The 21,059-nt window shown below is 36.9% G+C and overlaps 1 protein-coding gene across 1 annotated transcript; it reads right to left on the bottom strand.

The window, feature by feature from the left end:
• Positions 1-1,584: 1,584 nt before the first annotated feature.
• LOC128647355 (uncharacterized) lies at positions 1,585-3,096 on the bottom strand. Its single transcript, XM_053700139.1, has one exon. The coding sequence runs from the start codon at positions 3,094-3,096 to the stop codon at positions 1,585-1,587; it is 1,512 nt and encodes a 503-aa protein (XP_053556114.1).
• Positions 3,097-21,059: the final 17,963 nt, after the last annotated feature.

Below are 21,059 nucleotides of genomic sequence, written 5' to 3'. Positions count from 1 at the left end.
TTTTTACTATCATAATAATTGTAGCAAGCCTGGTTGTTTGCAGACTCAAGCCGAGATTGGCTCCTTCAAATAAGGTAAGTGGCGGATGGAGTACTGAAAAACAATTGCCGCAAACAAGTTAATTTGTTTTAAAAATTGTTTAGATTTGGCTGATATGTTAATCTATAGTAAATCTTTAGGTGTTTACAGTCCCTTTAATGTGCCCACTGGTTGGCTATATGATTAGAACCCCATGTCTGGGAGCTTTAGGTTGCTAATTTATTGGTGTGTGGAAGGGAGCCCTGGCAGGTGTGTGCTGTCTCTAGCCTGTCGCTGCCGGGCTGGCTGCAGAGTGGTATTCTGCTGGTTCATGGGCTTTTCCTGTTGTACTGCAGGACACATGAACATGGCAGGTACTGAGACCACTTGAGGGCTAGCAAATCTGGGCCTTTCATGTAACTGCTGGGGTAGTACTGAATGTAACTGCTGGGGTAGTACTGAATGTAACTGCTGGGGTAGTACTGAATGTAACTGCTGGGGTACTACTGAATGTAACTGCTGGGGTACTACTGAATGTAACTGCTGGGGTACTACTGAATGTAACTGCTGGGGTACTACTGAATGTAACTGCTGGGGTACTACTGAATGTAACTGCTGGGGTACTACTGAATGTAACTGCTGGGGCATTACTGAATGTAACTGCTGGGGCAGTACTGAATGTAACTGCTGGGGCAGTACTGAATGTAACTGCTGGGGTAGTACTGAATGTAACTGCTGGGGTACTACTGAATGTAACTGCTGGGGTACTACTGAATGTAACTGCTGGGGTACTACTGAGTAACTGCTGGGGTACTGCTGAATGTAACTGCTGGGGTAGTGCTGAATGTAACTGCTGGGGTAGTGCTGAATGTAACTGCTGGGGTAGTACTGAATGTAACTGCTGGGGTAGTACTGAATGTAACTGCTGGGGTAGTACTGAATGTAACTGCTGGGGTAGTGCTGAATGTAACTGCTGGGGTAGTGCTGAATGTAACTGCTGGGGTAGTACTGAATGTAACTGCTGGGGTAGTGCTGAATGTAACTTCTGGGGTAGTACTGAATGTAACAGCTGGGGTACTACTGAATGTAACTGCTGGGATATTATTATAGATAATTGCTAGGGTAATACTTAAGTTAACTGCTAGCATAGTACTGGAGGTAACTGCTAGTGTAATTCTGTGGGTAACTGCTGGTGTAATTCTTTGAGTTACTGCTGGCATAGTACTGTGGGTAACTGCTGGTGTAATTATGTGGGTAACTGCTGGTGTAATTATGTGGGTAACTCCTGGTGTAATTCTGTGGGTAACTGCTGGCGTAATTCTGTGGGTAACTGCTATCATAGTACTGTGGGTAACTGCTGGTGTAATCATGTGGGTAACTGCTTGTTTAACACTGTTGGTACAACTGCTGGTGTAATTCGGTGGGTAACAGCTGGTGTAATTCTGTCGCTGCCGGGCTGGCTGCAGAGTGGTATTCTGCTGGTTCATGGGCTTTTCCTGTTGTACTGCAGGACACATGAACATGGCAGGTACTGAGACCACTTGAGGGCTAGCAAATCTGGGCCTTTCATGTAACTGCTGGGGTAGTACTGAATGTAACTGCTGGGGTACTACTGAATGTAACTGCTGGGGTAGTACTGAATGTAACTGCTGGGGTACTACTGAATGTAACTGCTGGGGTACTACTGAATGTAACTGCTGGGGTACTACTGAATGTAACTGCTGGGGTACTACTGAATGTAACTGCTTGGGTAGTACTGAATGTAACTGCTGGGGCATTACTGAATGTAACTGCTGGGGCAGTACTGAATGTAACTGCTGGGGCAGTACTGAATGTAACTGCTGGGGCAGTACTGAATGTAACTGCTGGGGTAGTACTGAATGTAACTGCTGGGGTAGTACTGAATGTAACTGCTGGGGTAGTACTGAATGTAACTGCTGGGATACCACTGAATGTAACTGCTTGGGCAGTACTGAATGTAACTGCTGGGGCATTACTGAATGTAACTGCTGGGGTAGTACTGAATGTAACTGCTGGGGTAGTACTGAATGTAACTGCTGGGGTAGTACTGAATGTAACTGCTGGGGTAGTACTGAATGTAACTGCTGGGGTGGTACTGAATGTAACTGCTGGGGTAGTACTGAATGTAACTGCTGGGATACTACTGAATGTAACTGCTGGGATACCGCTGAATGTAACTGCTGGGGTAGTACTGAATGTAACTGCTGGGGTAGTACTGAATGTAACTGCTGGGGTAGTACTGAATGTAACTGCTGGGGTAGTACTGAATGTAACTGCTGGGGTAGTACTGAATGTAACTGCTGGGGTAGTACTGAATGTAACTTCTGGGGTAGTACTGAATGTAACTGCTGGGGTACTACTGAATGTAACTGCTGGGGTACTGCTGAATGTAACTGCTGGGGTAGTGCTGAATGTAACTGCTGGGGTAGTGCTGAATGTAACTGCTGGGGTAGTGCTGAATGTAACTGCTGGGGTACTGCTGAATGTAACTGCTGGGGTAGTGCTGAATGTAACTGCTGGGGTAGTGCTGAATGTAACTGCTGGGGTAGTGCTGAATGTAACTGCTGGGGTAGTGCTGAATGTAACTGCTGGGGTAGTGCTGAATGTAACTGCTGGGGTAGTGCTGAATGTAACTGCTGGGGTAGTACTGAATGTAACTGCTGGGGTAGTACTGAATGTAACTGCTGGGGTAGTACTGAATGTAACTGCTGGGGTAGTGCTGAATGTAACTCCTGGGGTAGTACTGAATGTAACAGCTGGGGTACTACTGAATGTAACTGCTGGGATATTATTATGGATAATTGCTAGGGTAATACTTAAGTTAACTGCTAGCATAGTACTGGAGGTAACTGCTAGTGTAATTCTGTGGGTAACTGCTGGTGTAATTCTTTGAGTTACTGCTGGCATAGTACTGTGGGTAACTGCTGGTGTTATAGTGTGGGTAACTGCTGGTGTAATTATGTGGGTAACTCCTGGTGTAATTCTGTGGGTAACTGCTGGCGTAATTCTGTGGGTAACTGCTATCATAGTACTGTGGGTAACTGCTGGTGTAATCATGTGGGTAACTGCTTGTTTAACATTGTTGGTACAACTGCTGGTGTAATTTGGTGGGTAACAGCTAGTGTAATTCTGTGGGTAACTGCTGGTGTAATTCTGTGGGTAACTTCTGGGGTAATTCTGTGGGTAACTGATGGCATAGTACTGTGTGTAACTGCTGGTTTAATACTGTTGGTACAACTGCTGGTGTAATTCTGTGGGTAACTGCTGATGTAATTCTGTGGGTAACTGCTGGTATAATTTGGTGGGTAACTGCTGGTGTAATTCTGTGGGCAACTGCTGGTATAATTTTGTGGGTAACTGCTGGTGTAATTCTGTGGGTAACTGCTGGTATAATTTTGTGGGTAACTGCTGGTATAATGTTGTGGGTAACTGCTGGTATAATTTTGTGGGTAACTGCTGGTATAATGTTGTGGGTAACTGCTGGTATAATGTTGTGGGTAACTGCTGGTGTAATACTGTGGGTAACTGCTGGTGTAATTCTGTGGGTAACTGCTGGTGTAATTCTGTGGGTAACTGCTGGTATAATTTTGTGGGTAACTGCTAGTATAATTCTGTGGGCAACTGTTGGTGTAATTCTGTGGGTAACTGCTGGTGTAATGCTGTCGGTAACTGCTGGTATAATTTTGTGGGTAACTGCTGATGTAATTCTGTGGGTAACTGCTGGTATAATTTTGTGGGTAACTGCTGATGTAATTCTGTGGGTAACTGCTGGTGTAATTCTGTGGGTAACTGTTGGTGTAATTCTGTGGGTTACTGCTGGTGTAATTATGTTAGTAAATGCTGGCATAGCACTGTGGGTAACTGCTGATATAATTTTGTAGGTAACTGCTGGTGTAATACTGTGGGTAACTGCTGGTATAATTTTGTGGGTAACTGCTGATGTAATTCTGTGGGTAACTGCTGATGTGGGTAACTGCTGGTGTAATACTGTGGGTAACTGCTGGTATAATTTTGTGGGTAACTGCTGATGTAATTCTGTGGGTAACTGCTGGTATAATTTTGTGTTTAACTGCTGGTATAATTTTGTGGGTAACTGCTGATGTAATTCTGTGGGTAACTGTTGGTGTAATTATGTGGGTTACTGCTGGTGTAATTATGTTGGTAACTGCTGGTGTAATTATGTTGGTAACTGCTGGCATAGTACTGTGGGTAACTGCTGGCATAGTACTGTGGGTAACTGCTGGTGTAATACTGTGGGTAACTGATGGTATAATTTTGTGGGCAACTGTTGATGTAATTATTTTGGTAACTGCTGGTATAATTTTGTGGGTAACTGCTGATGTAATTCTGTGGGTAACTGTTGGTGTAATTCTGTGGGTTACTGCTGGTGTAATTATGTTGGTAATGGCTGGCATAGTACTGTGGGTAACTGCTGGTGTTATACTGTGGGTAACTGCTGGTGTACTTTCTGTTAGTAATTGCTATCATAGTACTATGGGTAATTGCTGGTGTAATTCTGTGGGTAACAGCTAGTGTGATTCTGTGGGTAACTGCTGGTGTACTTCCTGTGGGTAACTGCTATAGTACTGTGGGTAATTGCTGGTGTAATTCTGTGGATAACTGCTAGTGTGATTCTGTGGGGAAACTGCTGGTGTAATACTGTGGGTACAACTGCATTGTAAATTTAAGACAATAAATGCATACACATAAACAATACATTTATTTCTGATATACAAGGGTCTCACTTACCAGCACTTTGTTTACAAACCACTTTTAACCCTAATATGTGAGAACTTAAAGAAACCACAGCACTTGCAAACCCCATATCCCCCTCTCTTTAACTACAATTTGATATGGAACTAGCATGTATACAATAGATTTTTGAATAACAGATAATACAATCAAATAGAATAAACAGCATATGTACCCAAAATAATTTATATTATCTAAATATTCCAAATAACATCCCTTGAAACCTTCATGGCCCATGTTATAACAATTTACTATTTAAAAAAACAAAATACTAGGCCTTAAACCCCTCTATTATATACAGGTAGCCCTCAGTTTACGCTGGAGTTAGGTTCCAGAAGGAATGGTTGTAAATCGAAACCGTTGTAAATTGAAACCCAGTTTATAATGTTAGTAAATGGGAAGTGAGGGAGTTAGGTTCCAGGCTCCTCTCAAAATTGACATAAGTAACACCTAATACATTATTTTTAAAGCTTTGAAATGAAGACTTTAAATGCAAAACAGCAGTATTAACCTAATAAAATAGATTGTATCATCATCAAACTAAGTTTAATGAACAAAAACATTTGCTAAACCGCACCTAATAAAATTATCACACAGACTGTATCATCATCAAACTAAGTTTAATGAACAAAAACATTTGCTAAACCGCACCTAATAAAATTATCACACAAACACAGACTGTATCATCATCAAACTAAGTTTAATGAAAAAAAACAAAATAATCACACAACAGACTGTATCATCATCAAACTAAGTTTAATTAAGAAAAACGTTTTTTTACTTGCCTTTTTCTGCAAACAGTTCTCTGCATTGAGTCTGCAGCTAAGGGAAGTGGCTGCTAGATCTTGTTCCTTTGAAAGCTGATCCATTGATCACGTCTGGCTTGCTTTTCTTTGCATGTGTTTGCTGCAACACAAGCGGACAGCTCCACATACTGGCTATTTTAATGTATGCATGTGCTAATGCTTTTCAATAGTAAAAAAGGGCGTTATTCTGAAACTGCGCAAATTGAACCGTCATAAACCGAGGGCCACCTTTACTTCACTATCAGTGACAGTGTTTAAATTGGACTATATGTCATGCAATTTACAGCAATGTATGCATGATTCGAATGTTCACATTGCACATCTTGCTGCTACTAAATAAAATTTGTCTACACGCCAATGACTCCACAAGGAAGTATAACATTTTGATTAAATACATTATTTCAAGCAATTTCATTAAAACAATATATTTAATTCCTTTAAAATAATTTAACATAGTCAAAAATCATAGTCAAAAATCACATAGTGGGACTGCTTTTAGAGTTTGACTGTGCTCAATCTCTTTGAAGTTGTTAAATGTAATAAACAAATCTGTTCATATATGCTACACTTATACTACTTACTATTTTACTTAAAGGGACAGTCTAGGCCAAAATAAACTTTCATGATTCATATAGAGCATGTCATTTTAAACATTTTTCCAATTTACTTTTATCACCAATTTTGCTTTGTTCTCTTGGTATTCTTAGTTGAAAGCTTAACCTAGGAGGTTCATATGCTAATTTCTTAGACCTTGAAGCCCACCTCTTTCAGATTGCATTTTAACAGTTTTTCACCACTAGCGGGTGTTAGTTCACGTATTTCATATAGATAACACTGTGCTCGTGCACGAGAAGTTATCTGGGAGCAGGCATTGATTGGCTAGACTGCAAGTCTGTCAAAAGAACTGAAATAAGGGGGCAGTTTGCAGAGGCTTAGATACAAGATAATCACAGAGGTAAAAAGTATATTAATATAACTGTGTTGGTTATGCAAAACTGGGAAATGGGTAATAAAGGGATTATCTATCTTTTAAAACAATAAAAATTCTGGTGTAGACTGTGCCTTTAACTTGTCTGGCCTAGGTGTTTAAAGGGATAGTCTAGTAAAAATTAAACTTTCATAATAAAGATAGAACATTCAATTTTAATTAACTTTTTAATTTACTCCTATTATCAAATTTTCTTCAATCTTTCTGTATCGTTATTTGAAAAAGCAAGAATTGTAAGCTTAGGATCCGGACCATTTGTGGTTCTGTACCTGGGTAGCGCTTGCTGATTGCTGGCTACATTTAGACACCAATCAGCAAGTGCTATCCAGGTTCTGAACAAAAAATGGGCTGGCTCATAAGTTTACATTCTTGCTTTTTCAAATAAAGATACCAAGAGAATGAAGACAAAATAATAATAGGAGTAAATTAGAAAGTTGCTTAAAATTGCATGCTCTACCTGAATCATGAAAGTATAATTTTGACTAGACTATCCCTTTAACGCACTACCAGTCCTGCATATATAGCAGTAATTAAGAATAAGTTCTGCTCCTTATGTGCTGGTATAAAAAAAGTCCACTACTTCTTTATATGTGTCTGACAGAAAGAGTCAGTGTTCTATATACACCTAGAGAAAGGGGTTAATTCCAGCTGTATATGCTGTCACAAGAAGTTAATCGGTGTTCTCTATGTGCCAATCAGATTGATTACTAACTTATCTACAGGGGTAGACAAGGTGTCCATACACGGACACTGGTGTCCGTGACTGGCACTTGCAGTGTCCTCCGCCCATTTTGCTGTGGGGAGGGAGGAGTAGGATAGATGAATGCTGGTCCTGACTCCTTGACACATGCAGCGCCACGTTTTGCAGGGTTGTGGCCACTCCCACGTGATGCAGCTTAGTACCAGGAAAATGACTCTGAGTGAGACTGAGAGAGAGGGAAGATTCAAGAAGCAAGCTGCCACTGTGTCCCTGGAGCTTTATATGCAAAGGTAAAGCACTTTAACCAGCACCTGAGGTTTATTATAAGTAGTATTTAATTAGAAAGAAAAGATATACTAAGGTTGTGATTCACAACCTTATTATAAATTTTCTTTCTGATTAAATAATAGAAAAGGGAGACTATGTAGTGTGAATAAAGTTAGTGGCTTGTCAAGAGACTGCTAGCGATATTGAGTGATAAGTTATGGAATAAATAAAGCCTGAGTGAAATGCTGGATGTGTAGCTGCATCTGTATAATAACACCCAGCACTATACAAAGACACAGTAGTGACACTGGCACATGGGTATAGCCAGACAAGGGCTGGTTATGGGGTCAGTGGTATCTGCATCAGTATAATAACACCCAGCTCTATATAATGACACAGTAGTGACACTGGCACATGGGTATAGCCAGAGGAAGGCTGCTTATAGAATCAGTAGTATCTGCATCAGTATAATAACACCAAGCACTATATAATGACACAGTAGTGACACTGGCTCATGGGTATAGTCAGAGAAGGGCTGGTTATAGGATCAGTGGTATCTGCATCAGTATAATAACACCCAGCACTATATAATGACACAGTAGTGACACTGGCTCATGGGTATAGTCAGAGAAGGGCTGGTTATAGGATCAGTGGTATCTGCATCAGTATAATAACACCCAGCACTATATAATGACACAGTAGTGACACTGGCACATGCGTATAGCCAGAGGAGGGTTGGTTATAGGATCAGTGGTATCTGCATCAGTATAATAACACCCAGCACTATACAAAGACACAGTAGTGACACTATAACATGGGTATAGCCAGAGGAGGGCTGGTTATAGGATCAGTGGTATCTGCATCAGTATAATAACACCAAGCACTATATAATGACACAGTAGTGACACTGGCACATGGGTATAGCCAGAGGAGGGCTGGTTATAGGATCAGTGGTATCTGCATCAGTATAATAACACCCAGCACTATATAATGACACAGTAGTGACACTGGCTCATGGGTATAGCCAGAGGAGGGCTGGTTATAGGATCAGTGGTATCTGCATCAGTATAATAACACCCAGCACTATACAAAGACACAGTAGTGACACTGGCACATGGGTATAGCCAGAGGAGGGCTGGTTATAGGGTCAGTGGTATCTGCATCAGTATAATAACACCCAGCACTATACAAAGACACAGTAGTGACACTGGCACATGGGTATAGCCAGAGGAGGGCTGGTTATAGGGTCAGTGGTATCTGCATCAGTATAATAACACCAAGCACTATACAAAGACACAGTAGTGACACTATAACATGGGTATAGTCAGAGGAGGGCTGGTTATAGGATCAGTGGTATCTGCATCAGTATAATAACACCCAGCACTATACAAAGACACAGTAGTGACACTATAACATGGGTATAGCCAGAGGAGGGCTGGTTATAGGGTCAGTGGTATCTGCATCAGTATAATAACACCAAGCACTATACAAAGACACAGTAGTGACACTGGCACATGGGTATAGCCAGAGGAGGGCTGGTTATAGGGTCAGTGGTATCTGCATCAGTATAATAACACCCAGCACTATACAAAGACACAGTAGTGACACTATAACATGGGTATAGCCAGAGGAGGGCTGGTTATAGGATCAGTGGTATCTGCATCAGTATAATAACACCCAGCACTATATAATGACACAGTAGTGACACTGGCACATGGGTATAGCCAGAGGAGGGCTGGTTATAGGGTCAGTGGTATCTGCATCAGTATAATAACACCCAGCTCTTTACAAAGACACAGAAGTGACACTGGCACATGGGTATAGTCAGACGAGGGCTGGTTTATAGGATCAGTGGTATCTGCATCAGTATAATAACATTCAGCACTATATATAATGATGTTTTTAAATTTGAAATGTACCTTGGTGTCCTTCACTAAGGTCTTTACTTTGTAAAATGTCCGCCACAGGCTTGGTTCGTGCCTATCCCTGCTTATCTATTGGTAGAAGTTGTTGCACCGGGAAGGGCTCAAAGAGTATATGTGTATATGTTCATGAATGTATGTGCATGTGACCACACTCATACATTCACATATATACACATATCTACACAGTACATATACACACATACACATAAATACATACAAATACACACACATACATACACATATATACACATATCTTCACAGTACATACACACACATAAATACATACAAATACACACACATACATACACATATATACATATATCTTCACAGTACATACACACACATACACATAAATACATACAAATACACACACATACATACACATATATACACAGTACATACACACACATACACATAAATACATACAAATACACACTCATACATTCACATATATACATATATCTACACAGTACATACACACACATACACATACATACATACAAATACACACACATACATACACATATATACACATATCTTCACAGTACATACACACACATACACATAAATACATACAAATACACACACATACATACACATATATACACATATCTTCACAGTACATACACACACATACACATAAATACATACAAATACACACACACATACATACACATATATACACATATCTACACAGTACATACACACACATACACATAAATACATACAAATACACACACATACATACACAACGTTGAGCCCTTTGAACTCCAACACCTTGTCATATACTATATCCCTTTAAATTACTTTGAAAACTTATATATATGTTATGGGTAAAGTAAGAAATCTGGGTAATCGTAGGATTACCCAGGAAAAAGAGAAATTACCCAAGCGGCTTTGGGTAAAGCCGGATTTACTGTAATTCCCCTATCTACACTATTTCTTTTGCCTCCGCCTGGGGGGGGGGGTTCAAGGAAGGCGCCCCGCTGATCCTCTGGCACCCACCCCAAATAAACCTTGGGGAATGAGGTTTACAAGGGGGACAAAGCCACCCTTGAACCCCTCAGGCGGAGGCAAAACAGATAGTGAAGATAAGGCAATTGCAGTGCATGCTATATTTTTTTGATGCAGTGACTCCACACTCTGGGGGATTTATGATCATACATCGGGCTTTACCCACAGCCGCTTGGGTAATGTCCGTTTTACCTGTGTAATCCTAGGATTACCCAATATCTGACTTTACTTGCAACATATATAAAAGCATAGTTTGAAACAACTATTTGACCTTTAGCTAAGCGCACCTTCAGGTTAGTGCACTGTAGGTTTTATGCTCGAGCAATAGCCTTAATCAGTTTTTTAGCACATCCCCATAGAAGTCTTTTATATGATGGATTTATTTAATAGTTACTTGATACATGTATGTATAACTTAAAGTGAAGGTAAAGTTTAAACATTCTGAATACAATAATGAATTTGTCAAGCTTTCAGTAAGCTGATCGCTAACTTTTTATCCCAATTTCTTTTACATTTATGAAATAAAACATTTATTTTTATTCACCACCGTTCCGATGTTGACTCCTCCCAACCACTATTTCCTTATTTTCTGGTCCCACACGCTCTAAACATCTGTCAAAGGCGCGTTCACAGTGCTCCGTTGAACTGCGTCTGTGTAAATCAGTGATTTCACTCCTTATTGCGCGTGCACTAATCAGCGAATCCTTTGTCAATATTGTAGCCGTCTTTAGCAAGCCTATTATGTAATATGGGTATTCAGGCACAATACGAATACGCATGCGCAAAACGGGTGCGTGCGTGGGTTCCAAGATAAAAAAATATATAGCGCATTCGCAGATCATCCAGGAGGCGGATGACGTCGATTGACGGCCGCATAACGGCCAGGTTTTCAATAGGCTACTCAAAAAACGTGACCAACTAAGGAAAAAAACAAACAAACAACTGGCTGAATTTGCGGACAGAAAATAAGTGAGTAAAAACGGCGATAATTTTATTTAGCAGCAAAATTTAAAAAAAATTATGAATGAAAGTCATATTAATTTTGAAGACCAATTACTAATACAGTTCGATATATAGGTAACTTTACCTTCACTTTAAAAAGATACATATATTCAATATATTGTTTAAACAAAAAGAGTGCATTGACACAAAAAAAATTTCATACACATACAATTTTAAACAACTTTCCAATTTATCTAATTTGCATTGTTCTGTTGATATCCCTTGTTGAAAAGCATACCTAGGAGCTGGGAGCTAGCTATTGATTGGTGGCTGCACATATATACCTCTTCTTATTGGCTTACTGATGTGTTCAGCTATCTCTCTGTAGTGTATTAATGCTCCTTCAATAAATGATAACAAGAGAATAAAACAAAATTGCTAACAGAAGTAAATAGGAAAGTTGTTTAAAATTGTATGGTCTATCTGAACCATGAAAGACAAATATTGGGTTTCATATCTCTTTAAAGGGACAGTAAACACCAGATTTTTTGTTGTTTAAAAAGGTAGATAATCCCTTTATTACCAATTCCCCAGTTTTGCATAACCAACACAGCTATAATAATACACTTTTTTACCTCTGTGATTACCTTGTATCTATGCCTCTGCAAACTGCCCCTTATTTCAGTTCTTTTGACAGACTTGCATTTTAGCCAATCAGTGCTGACTCCTAGGAGCTTCACGTGCCTGAGCTCAATGTTATCTATAAAAATACATGAACTAACGCCCTCTAGTGGTGAAAAACTGCCAAAATGCTTTCAGATTAGAGGCGGACTTCGAGGTCTAAGAAATTAGCATACGAACCTCCTAGGTTTAGCTTTTAACTAAGAATACCAAGGGAACAAAGCAAAATTGGTAATAAAAGTAAATTGGAAAGTCGTTTAAAATTACATGACCTATTTAAATCATGAAAGGTTTTTTTTTACTTGACTGTGCCTTTAAATGGACAGTCTACTCCAGAATTGTGATTATTTAAAAAGATAGATAATCCCTTATTACCCCATTCCCCGGTTTTCCATAAGCAACACGGTTATATGAATACACTTTTTATCTCTGTGATTACCTTGTATCTAAGCCTCTGCAGACTGCCCATTATCACAGTTCTTTTGACAGACTTGAATTTTAGCCAATCAGTGCTGACTCATAAATAACTCCATGAGAGTGAGCACGTTATATGTATATGGCACACATGAACTAGCAGTGTCTAACTGTGAACAACTGTCCAAATGCACTGATCTTAGAGGCAGCCTTCAAGTGCTTAGAAATTAGCATATGAGCCTTCCTAGGTTTAGCTTTTAACAAAGAATACCAAGAAAACATACTGTATAATGATACAAGTAAACTGGATAGTTAATTAAAATTGCATGCCCTACCTTAATCATTAAAGTTTAATTTTGACTAAACTGTCCCTTTAAGTAACATAAAGAATATTAGAATTTCCAATTTAGGGGCAGTTTAAAACATGTATATAACATCTGATTTTAGGTACTTTCATAAAAAAAATATGATATCATTGTGTAGTTACATAAAATATTGTTATGCAGTAATAATATTAACATATAATATGCTGTAAATAATTGCTGATTTACTTAAGGCTCTATTTACATTTTCAATGTAAAATGTGTTTTTAAGTGAAAGGATTTCTCTTTACTTAAATGGCTTTTAATATTATTGATCATTAGTACCAAATTAGAAAAAAATGGTGAAATTATAACTGATTACCTAATTAGCTATTAGTATTTAATCCTTATATATTTTTAAAGCTAAAAGATATATTCTTGTAGAACATAGTTAAAAACATGCTTATAATATAAATAGTAAACTTTTGTAAGTGATTTTACATTATGAAACATTATTTTTATTTTAAAATAAAAACAGATTAGCCATTAAAAATCATGTGCACTGCCTAATAATCTTAAATAATAAACAGTAGCAAAATAATATGGTATATTATAATTTAAAACTCAGCTTAGAGCTGCAAAATATGGCTTGTTCAGCTAATGGACAATTACACGACATGACAGCAGCAGGAGCCTATCACGTATAGGTCCCATGGGTGACAATCAAAACTGTCCTGCCTCACCCAGACAGAAACTTGATGGGGGGGGGGAGATGACAGAGCAGTGAGGGAGACCTATCACTTCCACTAATGCCATGTGTTCCTGACACAAGCTAGCAAAGACACTGCACCCTGTATGTCATAACCTGTGGCTTGTCACAGTGAGGTCCCTTCTCTAAAGTACACAGGGCTGAAATACAGACATCTGAAGCAACCAGTTCACAGAGGTAAGTGCTATAACTAGAGCACTGCTTGCAAAGCAGGTGACTTACACAATTACAGCTTTCAACTTTCTCTTACCTGAAAAAGGGTGTTACTATGGTAGTGACAGCTCTGAGAATAGCTGTGGTAGCAAACTGCTTAATCCCTGAGCTGTAATATTATTCTTTATTACGGTACATTGTTATATATAGAGACAGCAATATGTTCCCTTTTACTGAAATAACAAAAAGACCCTAGAAGTGTGTATAATTTTGGAAGCCAATCAAAAGCCACTGTGTAAGTTACAGTTTTAAACCTCTGATTACACGTGATTTTGTTTTATATATATAAAGAATGTTATTGCTCATCATTAATTGCTATACTGAAATAGTTCATATGTTTACATTGAAAATACTAGCAACATAACTATAATTAATTATAATTATATGATATTATGTTTTTACTGTGAATGAAAATGTTTAATTATTACCCCTTTTAATATTATAAAATTAGATAGTTTGCAAATGTATACAAATATAAAATGGAATGAACACTATACTAAGTAGAAAATATGATAGTATATATTTTAAACAAAGCTAGTTTATAAGTGAATCTTGTTTCTTTATTCCCCCCCAATTTAATATAAAGTTATATGCAGCTGGTAACAAAGTTACACTGGTAACAAAGATAGATGTATTGCCATTATACAATGTGTGTGTTTTTGTATACTTTGTATTGTGATACTAATGTCCCCCCACCTCCAGTAAATAGACTCTCTCTGTCATAAATTTAAAGGCAATGTTACTAATTATTATACTCTTAAGTCAAATGTATTTTTATAATACATTGTAATTCTGTAGATACATACACAGGGATGGAAATTGCAGCAGACTATTAACTTTTTACCCTCTGAGCTAGGAACATTTCTCCCCTGACTAGTATACCATAGAACTATTTTTCAACCCCTGCATATATATATAATTGAGCTGCTGTATCCTAACAAATTAACAGCTATTGATAATTAACATGGAAATGTTTCCTATATTAATAAATGTTTAATGCTTTACTTCTAGAACACCTATACACAAGTTTTATGATTGTGTGTTTACATTTTGTATATATAATATATATATATATATATATTTATATATATATAAATAATTCCCTATTACATTTATACTTACACACATATATATATATATATATATATATATATATATATATATATATATATATGTATATATATATATATATATATATATATATATATATATATATATGTGTGTCTGTGTATACATATATATATACACACACATATATATATGTATATATATATATATATATATATATATATATATGTGTGTGTATACATATATATATATATATATATATATATATATGTATATCGAACACTACTGTTACTGCTACAAGATAGTGTTTTTTTAAAATGCGACCACAACCAATCACATGTAGCACAATACATTAAAGAGATAGAAAGGTTAATTATAACATGGGCATAGGTGCATTTCAGTTTGAGATATAAGCATTTTTGCAATATAGTTCCATTAGCAAAAATGCTTCTAATAAATGTTATTACTGTTTGTCTGCAGCATACGCACGTATCCTGCGCGGCCCGTTCACCAGTATTCAGACACTAGACCTTCAGAGAGTCAGCAGTGGCTTGTATGACACAAATTACATCTTCAGAAGCAACACACACCACAGTCACCTCTCTGAGCATGCATAGTGTTTGAATACTGGTGCACAGGCCCTTACAGGATATGTGTGTACCCTGCAGAAAAACAACAACTTTTATTAGAAGCATTTTTGCTAATTGAAATATATTGCAAAAATGTTTTTGAAATGCACCCATGCAAATTTCAATTTTTTACTCTTCTATCCCTTTAAGATGGTACAAATTGACCCCATTATGACATATGTATTTATTTATTTATTTCCACCAGAAAAAATAATATTTTATTCCTGTTATGATGCAGCATTTTTATTTTTGTACCAGAAAACCACACTGTGGTTTTTCTTTTTTTTCTTCTTTTTTTTTTGAGGGATTTGTTGGACAGGTTGCAGAAAATAAAGTTGAATATAATGCAGCAATAACAGAAGATGTGCACAATTGGCTGGGGGTGTTGCTGAGGGGTTTACAACAGGCTAAATTCCTGGCGTACAAAATATGAAGTAATAGTTTTCTGTTTAGCCTCTCTTCTCTTTGGGGAGTCAGTGATAAATATCTCTGCTGCACGGCTTGCAGGATCTACTACATGATTTCTATGCAGGTCCTGTATTTGGGATTGATCTCACTATACTGGGTTTTAGACAACCCAATAAATACTGTCTAGCAAGTGTCTGTATTTTTGTGAGTTTCTAATATTTCTCTGTCCATTTTCCTTTGGTAATGTTTTTAGGTCTCTTGAGATTAATAGGATGCAGCCTCTCAGTAAGTCATAACTATAGCTTTGTAGTGCATAATTATAGATCATACATTTAGAAGCCTATGCCATGCAAACTGCCTTTAAAAATCAAATATCGTCCCTTAAAATATAAAACACATGCATTAAATAATTAGTATTCTACACAAAGAATGATTAGTTATTTACAAATGTGAATATATATTTGCTAGGGAGTTCCCTAGGTGATTTGCACATCAGAAAAACAATTTTATGGTTAAAAATGTTTTGAATCTGTCTATCTATCTGTCTGTCTATCTGTCTGTATGTCAATGTTTCTATCTATCTATCATCTATCTATCTCTGTCTGTCTGTCTGTATGTCTATCTGTTGGTCTGTCTATATCTATCTATCTGTCTATCTATCTATATCTATCTATCTATCTGTCTTTCTATCTTTCTGTCTATATTTCTGTCTGTCTATATCTATCTGTCTGTCTATCTTTCTGTTTGTTTGTCTGTCTATATCTGTCTGTCTGTCTTTTTGTCTGTCTATCTATCTATCTATCTATCTATCTATCTATCTATCATCTATCTGTCTCTGTCTGTCTGTCTATCTGTTGGTCTGTTTATATCTATCTATCTATCTATCTATCTATCTATCTGTCTGTCTGTCTGCCTATCTGTCTGTCTGTCAATCTGTCTGTCTGTCTGTCTGTCTATATCTATCTGTCTGTCTGTCTTTCTGTCTGTTTGTCTATATCTGTCTGTCTATCTGTCTGTATGTCAATGTTTCTATCTATCTATCATCTATCTATCTCTGTCTGTCTATCTGTTGGTGTGTCTATATCTATCTATCTATCTATCTATCTATCTATCTATCTTTATATTTCTGTCTATCTTTCTGTCTGTCTGTCTATATCTATCTGTCTGTCTATCTTTCTGTTTTTTTGTCTGTCTGTCTATATCTGTCTGTCTGTCTTTTTGTCTGTCTATCTATCTTTCTGTCTGTCTATCTATCTATCTATCTATCTATCTATCTATCTATCTATCTATCTATCTATCATCTATCTGTCTCTGTCTGTCTATCTGTTGGTCTGTTTATATCTATCTATCTATCTATCTATCTGTCTGCCTATCTGTCTGTCTGTCAATCTTTCTGTCTGTCTGTCTATATCTATCTGTCTGTCTATCTTTCTGTCTGTTTGTCTATATCTGTCTGTCTTTTTGTCTGTCTGTCTATCTATCTATCTAGCTATTATCTATCTATCTATCTATCTATCTATCTATCTTTCTGTTTATCTGTCTGTCAATCTTTCTGTCTGTCTCTATCTATCATATATCTATCTATCTATCCATCTATCTATCTGCCTATCTATCTTTCTGTCTGTTTGATGTATTGATGTTTGGTGTATTGTGCTTTTTGTCACATCAATTGATGTTTATTACCATATTATACCATACTCTGTTGTTACGTATGACTCCATAGAAAGCACTTTGGTAATTGAACGTTTACTAAGGGAATTTATTATATGGTTGATACTTACATTAGTCACTTTTTTGTCTTGTTGAGCGCTCCCTAGAGTTGGACACGATTGTGATACCAACAGTTTTTTCTGTCTGTCTGTCTATCTGTCTATGGGGCCTATCTATCAAGCTCCATACGGAGCTTGACGCCCCGTGTTTCTGGTGAGCCTGCAATAACCCTGTCCGCCTGCTCTGATGAAGCGGACAGAATACGATCGGGTTGATTGACACCCCCTGCTGATGCCGCAAGTCTGCAGAGGGCGGCGTTGCACCAGCAGCTCACAAGAGCTGCTGGTGCAATGCTGAATACGGAGAGCGTATTGCTCTCCGTATTCAGCGATGTCTGTCGGATCAGGTCCGACAGACATATGATAAATAGGCCTCTATATCTGTCTGTCTTTCGGTCTTTTTGTCTTTCTGTCTATCTATCTTTCTGTCTATCTATCTATCTTTCTGTCTGTCTATCTATCTTTCTATCTATTTTTCTGTCTATTTGTCTTTCTGTCTATCTATCTGTCTATCAATCTTTCTGTCTGTCTATCTATATCTTTCTTTCTATTTATCTATCTTTCTGTCTATCTATCTGTCTGTCTATATCTATCTATCTCTATCTATCTTTCTGTCTGTCTATATCTATCTATCTATCTATCTATCTATCTATCTATCTATCTATCTATCTGTCTCTGTCTGTCTTTCTGTCTGTCTTTCTGTCTGTTTCTCTATCTATCTTTATATCTGTCTATTTGTCTGTCTGTCTGTCTATTTGTCTGTCTGTCTATCTATCTATCTATCTATCTGTCTGTCTGTCTGTCTGTCTGTCAGTCAGTCTATATCTATCTATCTATCTATCTATCTATCTATCTATCTATCTTTCTGTTTGTCTGTCTGTCAATCTTTCTGTCTCTATCTATCTATCTATCTATCTTTCTGTTTGTCTGTCTGTCAATCTTTCTGTAGTCTCTATCTATCTATCTATCTATCTATCTATCTATCTATCTATCTATCTATCTATCTATCTGTCTATTCATCTTTTTGTTTGTCTGTCTGTCAATCTTTCTGTCTCTATCTATCTATTTATCTATCTATCTTTCTGTTTGTCTGTCTGTCAATCTTTCTGTCTGTCTCTATCTATCTATCGATCTGTCTGTCTGTCTGTCTATCTTTCTTTCTGTCTGCCTATCTGTCTTTCTGTCTGTCTATATCTATCTATCTATCTATCTATCTATCTATCTATCTATCTATCTATATGTCTGTTTGTCTATCTATGTTTATATCTGTCTATCTATCTTTCTGTCTATCTGTCTGTCTATATCTATCTATCTTTCTGTCTATCTTTCTGTCTGTTTGTCTGTCAATCTTTCTGTCTGTCTATATCTATCTATCCATCTGTCTGTCTGTCTATCTGTCTCTGTCTGTCTTTCTGTCGGTCTGTCTATCTATCTTTCTGTCTGTTTGTTTGTCTATCCATCTTTATATATGTATATTTGTCTATCTATCTATCTATCTATCTATCTATCTATCTATCTATCTTTCTGTCTATCTGTCTGTCTGTCAATCTTTCTTTCTGCCTCTATCTATCTATCTATCTATCTATCATTCATTCATTCAGTCTATCTTACTGTCTGTCTGTCTATCTATCTCTCTATCTCTCTATCTGTCAATCTTTCTGTCTGTCTGTCTGTCTGTCTATATATATATATATATATATATATATATATATATATATATACAGTATACATATATATATATATATCTGTCTGTCAATCTTTATGTCTTTCTCTATCTATTTATCTATCTATCTATCTATCTGACTCTGTCGGTCTTTCGGTCTGTCTATATCTATCTCTGTATTTCTATCTATCTATCTATCTGTCTGTTGATCTGCCTGTCTATCTGTCTATATCTATCTATCTATCTATCTATCTATCTATATATCTGTCTGACTGTCTTTCTGTCTATTTGTCTGTCTGTCTGTCTATCTATCTTTCTGTATATCTTTCCGTTTGTGTGTCTGTCTGTCTATGTATCTTTCTGTCTGCCTATCTGTCTGTCAATCTTTCTGTCTGTCTGTCTATATCTTTTTATCTATCTATCTATCTATCTGTCTTTCTTACTTGCTCTCTCTGTGTATATATATATTGTCTGAGGAAGGGGAGTGTGTCCCCGAAACATCACGCTTTTGAAATAAAGTACACTTAAAAAGACCAGTGAGTGCCTTCCCCTACTTGATATATTTAACCGCTGGCACCCTGGTAGTTGCCATCATTATTGCATTTTATATATATATATATATATATATATATATATATATATATATATATATATATATATATATATATATATATATATATATATATATATATATATATTTATTATTATTATTATTATTTATTTATAAAGCTCCAACAGATTCCGCAGCGCTGCCCATGGGTACAAGGATAAAAGTACAACGGAGAAACAATACAATAAGAGACAAAAATTTTACAGACAAATACAAGGGGAGTTGAGGGCCCTATTCCCGCGGGAACTTACAAGCTAGTTTTATATATATATATATATATATATATATATATATATATATATATATATACTGTATATGATATTACATTTTGGGGTGATCACAATCTCTAGCTTGTTTTTGGTATTGTCAGTAGGTTTTTCCAGTGACTATAATCCTAAAATTAATATCTGCTGTTAAAGGGACAGTCTACTTGAACATTTTTATTGTTTAAAAAGATAGATAATCCCTATATTACCCATTCCCCAGTTTTGCATAACCAATATGGTTATATTAATATGCTTTTTACCTCTGTGATTACCTTGTATCTAAGCTTCTTCAGACTGTCCCCTTATATCAGTGTTTTTTTTTACAAACTTCCATGTCAACCAATTAGTTATGACTCATGCATAACTTCATGGGAGTGAACACAATGTTATCTATTTGGCACACATGAACTGTATGTTGAGTGATCCTTTATAATAGTGTGCAGTGATGCTAATTGGTAGTGTGTATGCAATCTACCTGCTGTGCACCAAAACCAGAATGATATGTGTATACTGTATGTCTATCTGGGGGCGTTATTGGTATAGCGGGCAAATGTGTATCTTGGGTTACAGGTTATTAGTATAAAAGTGTTTATTATCATTAGTTTAACTTTTTTAATTGATTGATCACGTAGCATTTTATCTGTTTGGTGATGTTGTCATCCAATATGGAGTAATGTCCGTATGTTTTGTCCAGATACAAAAACAGTGTTACATTCCAAAACTTCCAAAAAAAAAAAATTAGCACAATTTACTGACATTCCTTTTTATAAAACACTGGCTGTTCTTAGCCACATATAGCTGTTGGCAGCTGGAAGAGCCATCTAGAAATACAAC

The sequence above is a fragment of the Bombina bombina genome, chromosome 2, assembly GCF_027579735.1.
Source record: "Bombina bombina isolate aBomBom1 chromosome 2, aBomBom1.pri, whole genome shotgun sequence".
NCBI lineage: Eukaryota > Metazoa > Chordata > Amphibia > Anura > Bombinatoridae > Bombina > Bombina bombina.
The sequence above is the reverse complement of the archived record's forward strand: the minus strand, read 5'-3'. Positions and strand labels throughout refer to the sequence as shown.

Excerpts from the sequence above, each read along its gene's own strand:
- LOC128647355 (XM_053700139.1), bottom strand. The coding sequence starts at position 3,096 with ATGATTACACCAGCAGTTACCCACAGTACTATGATAGCAGTTACCCAC.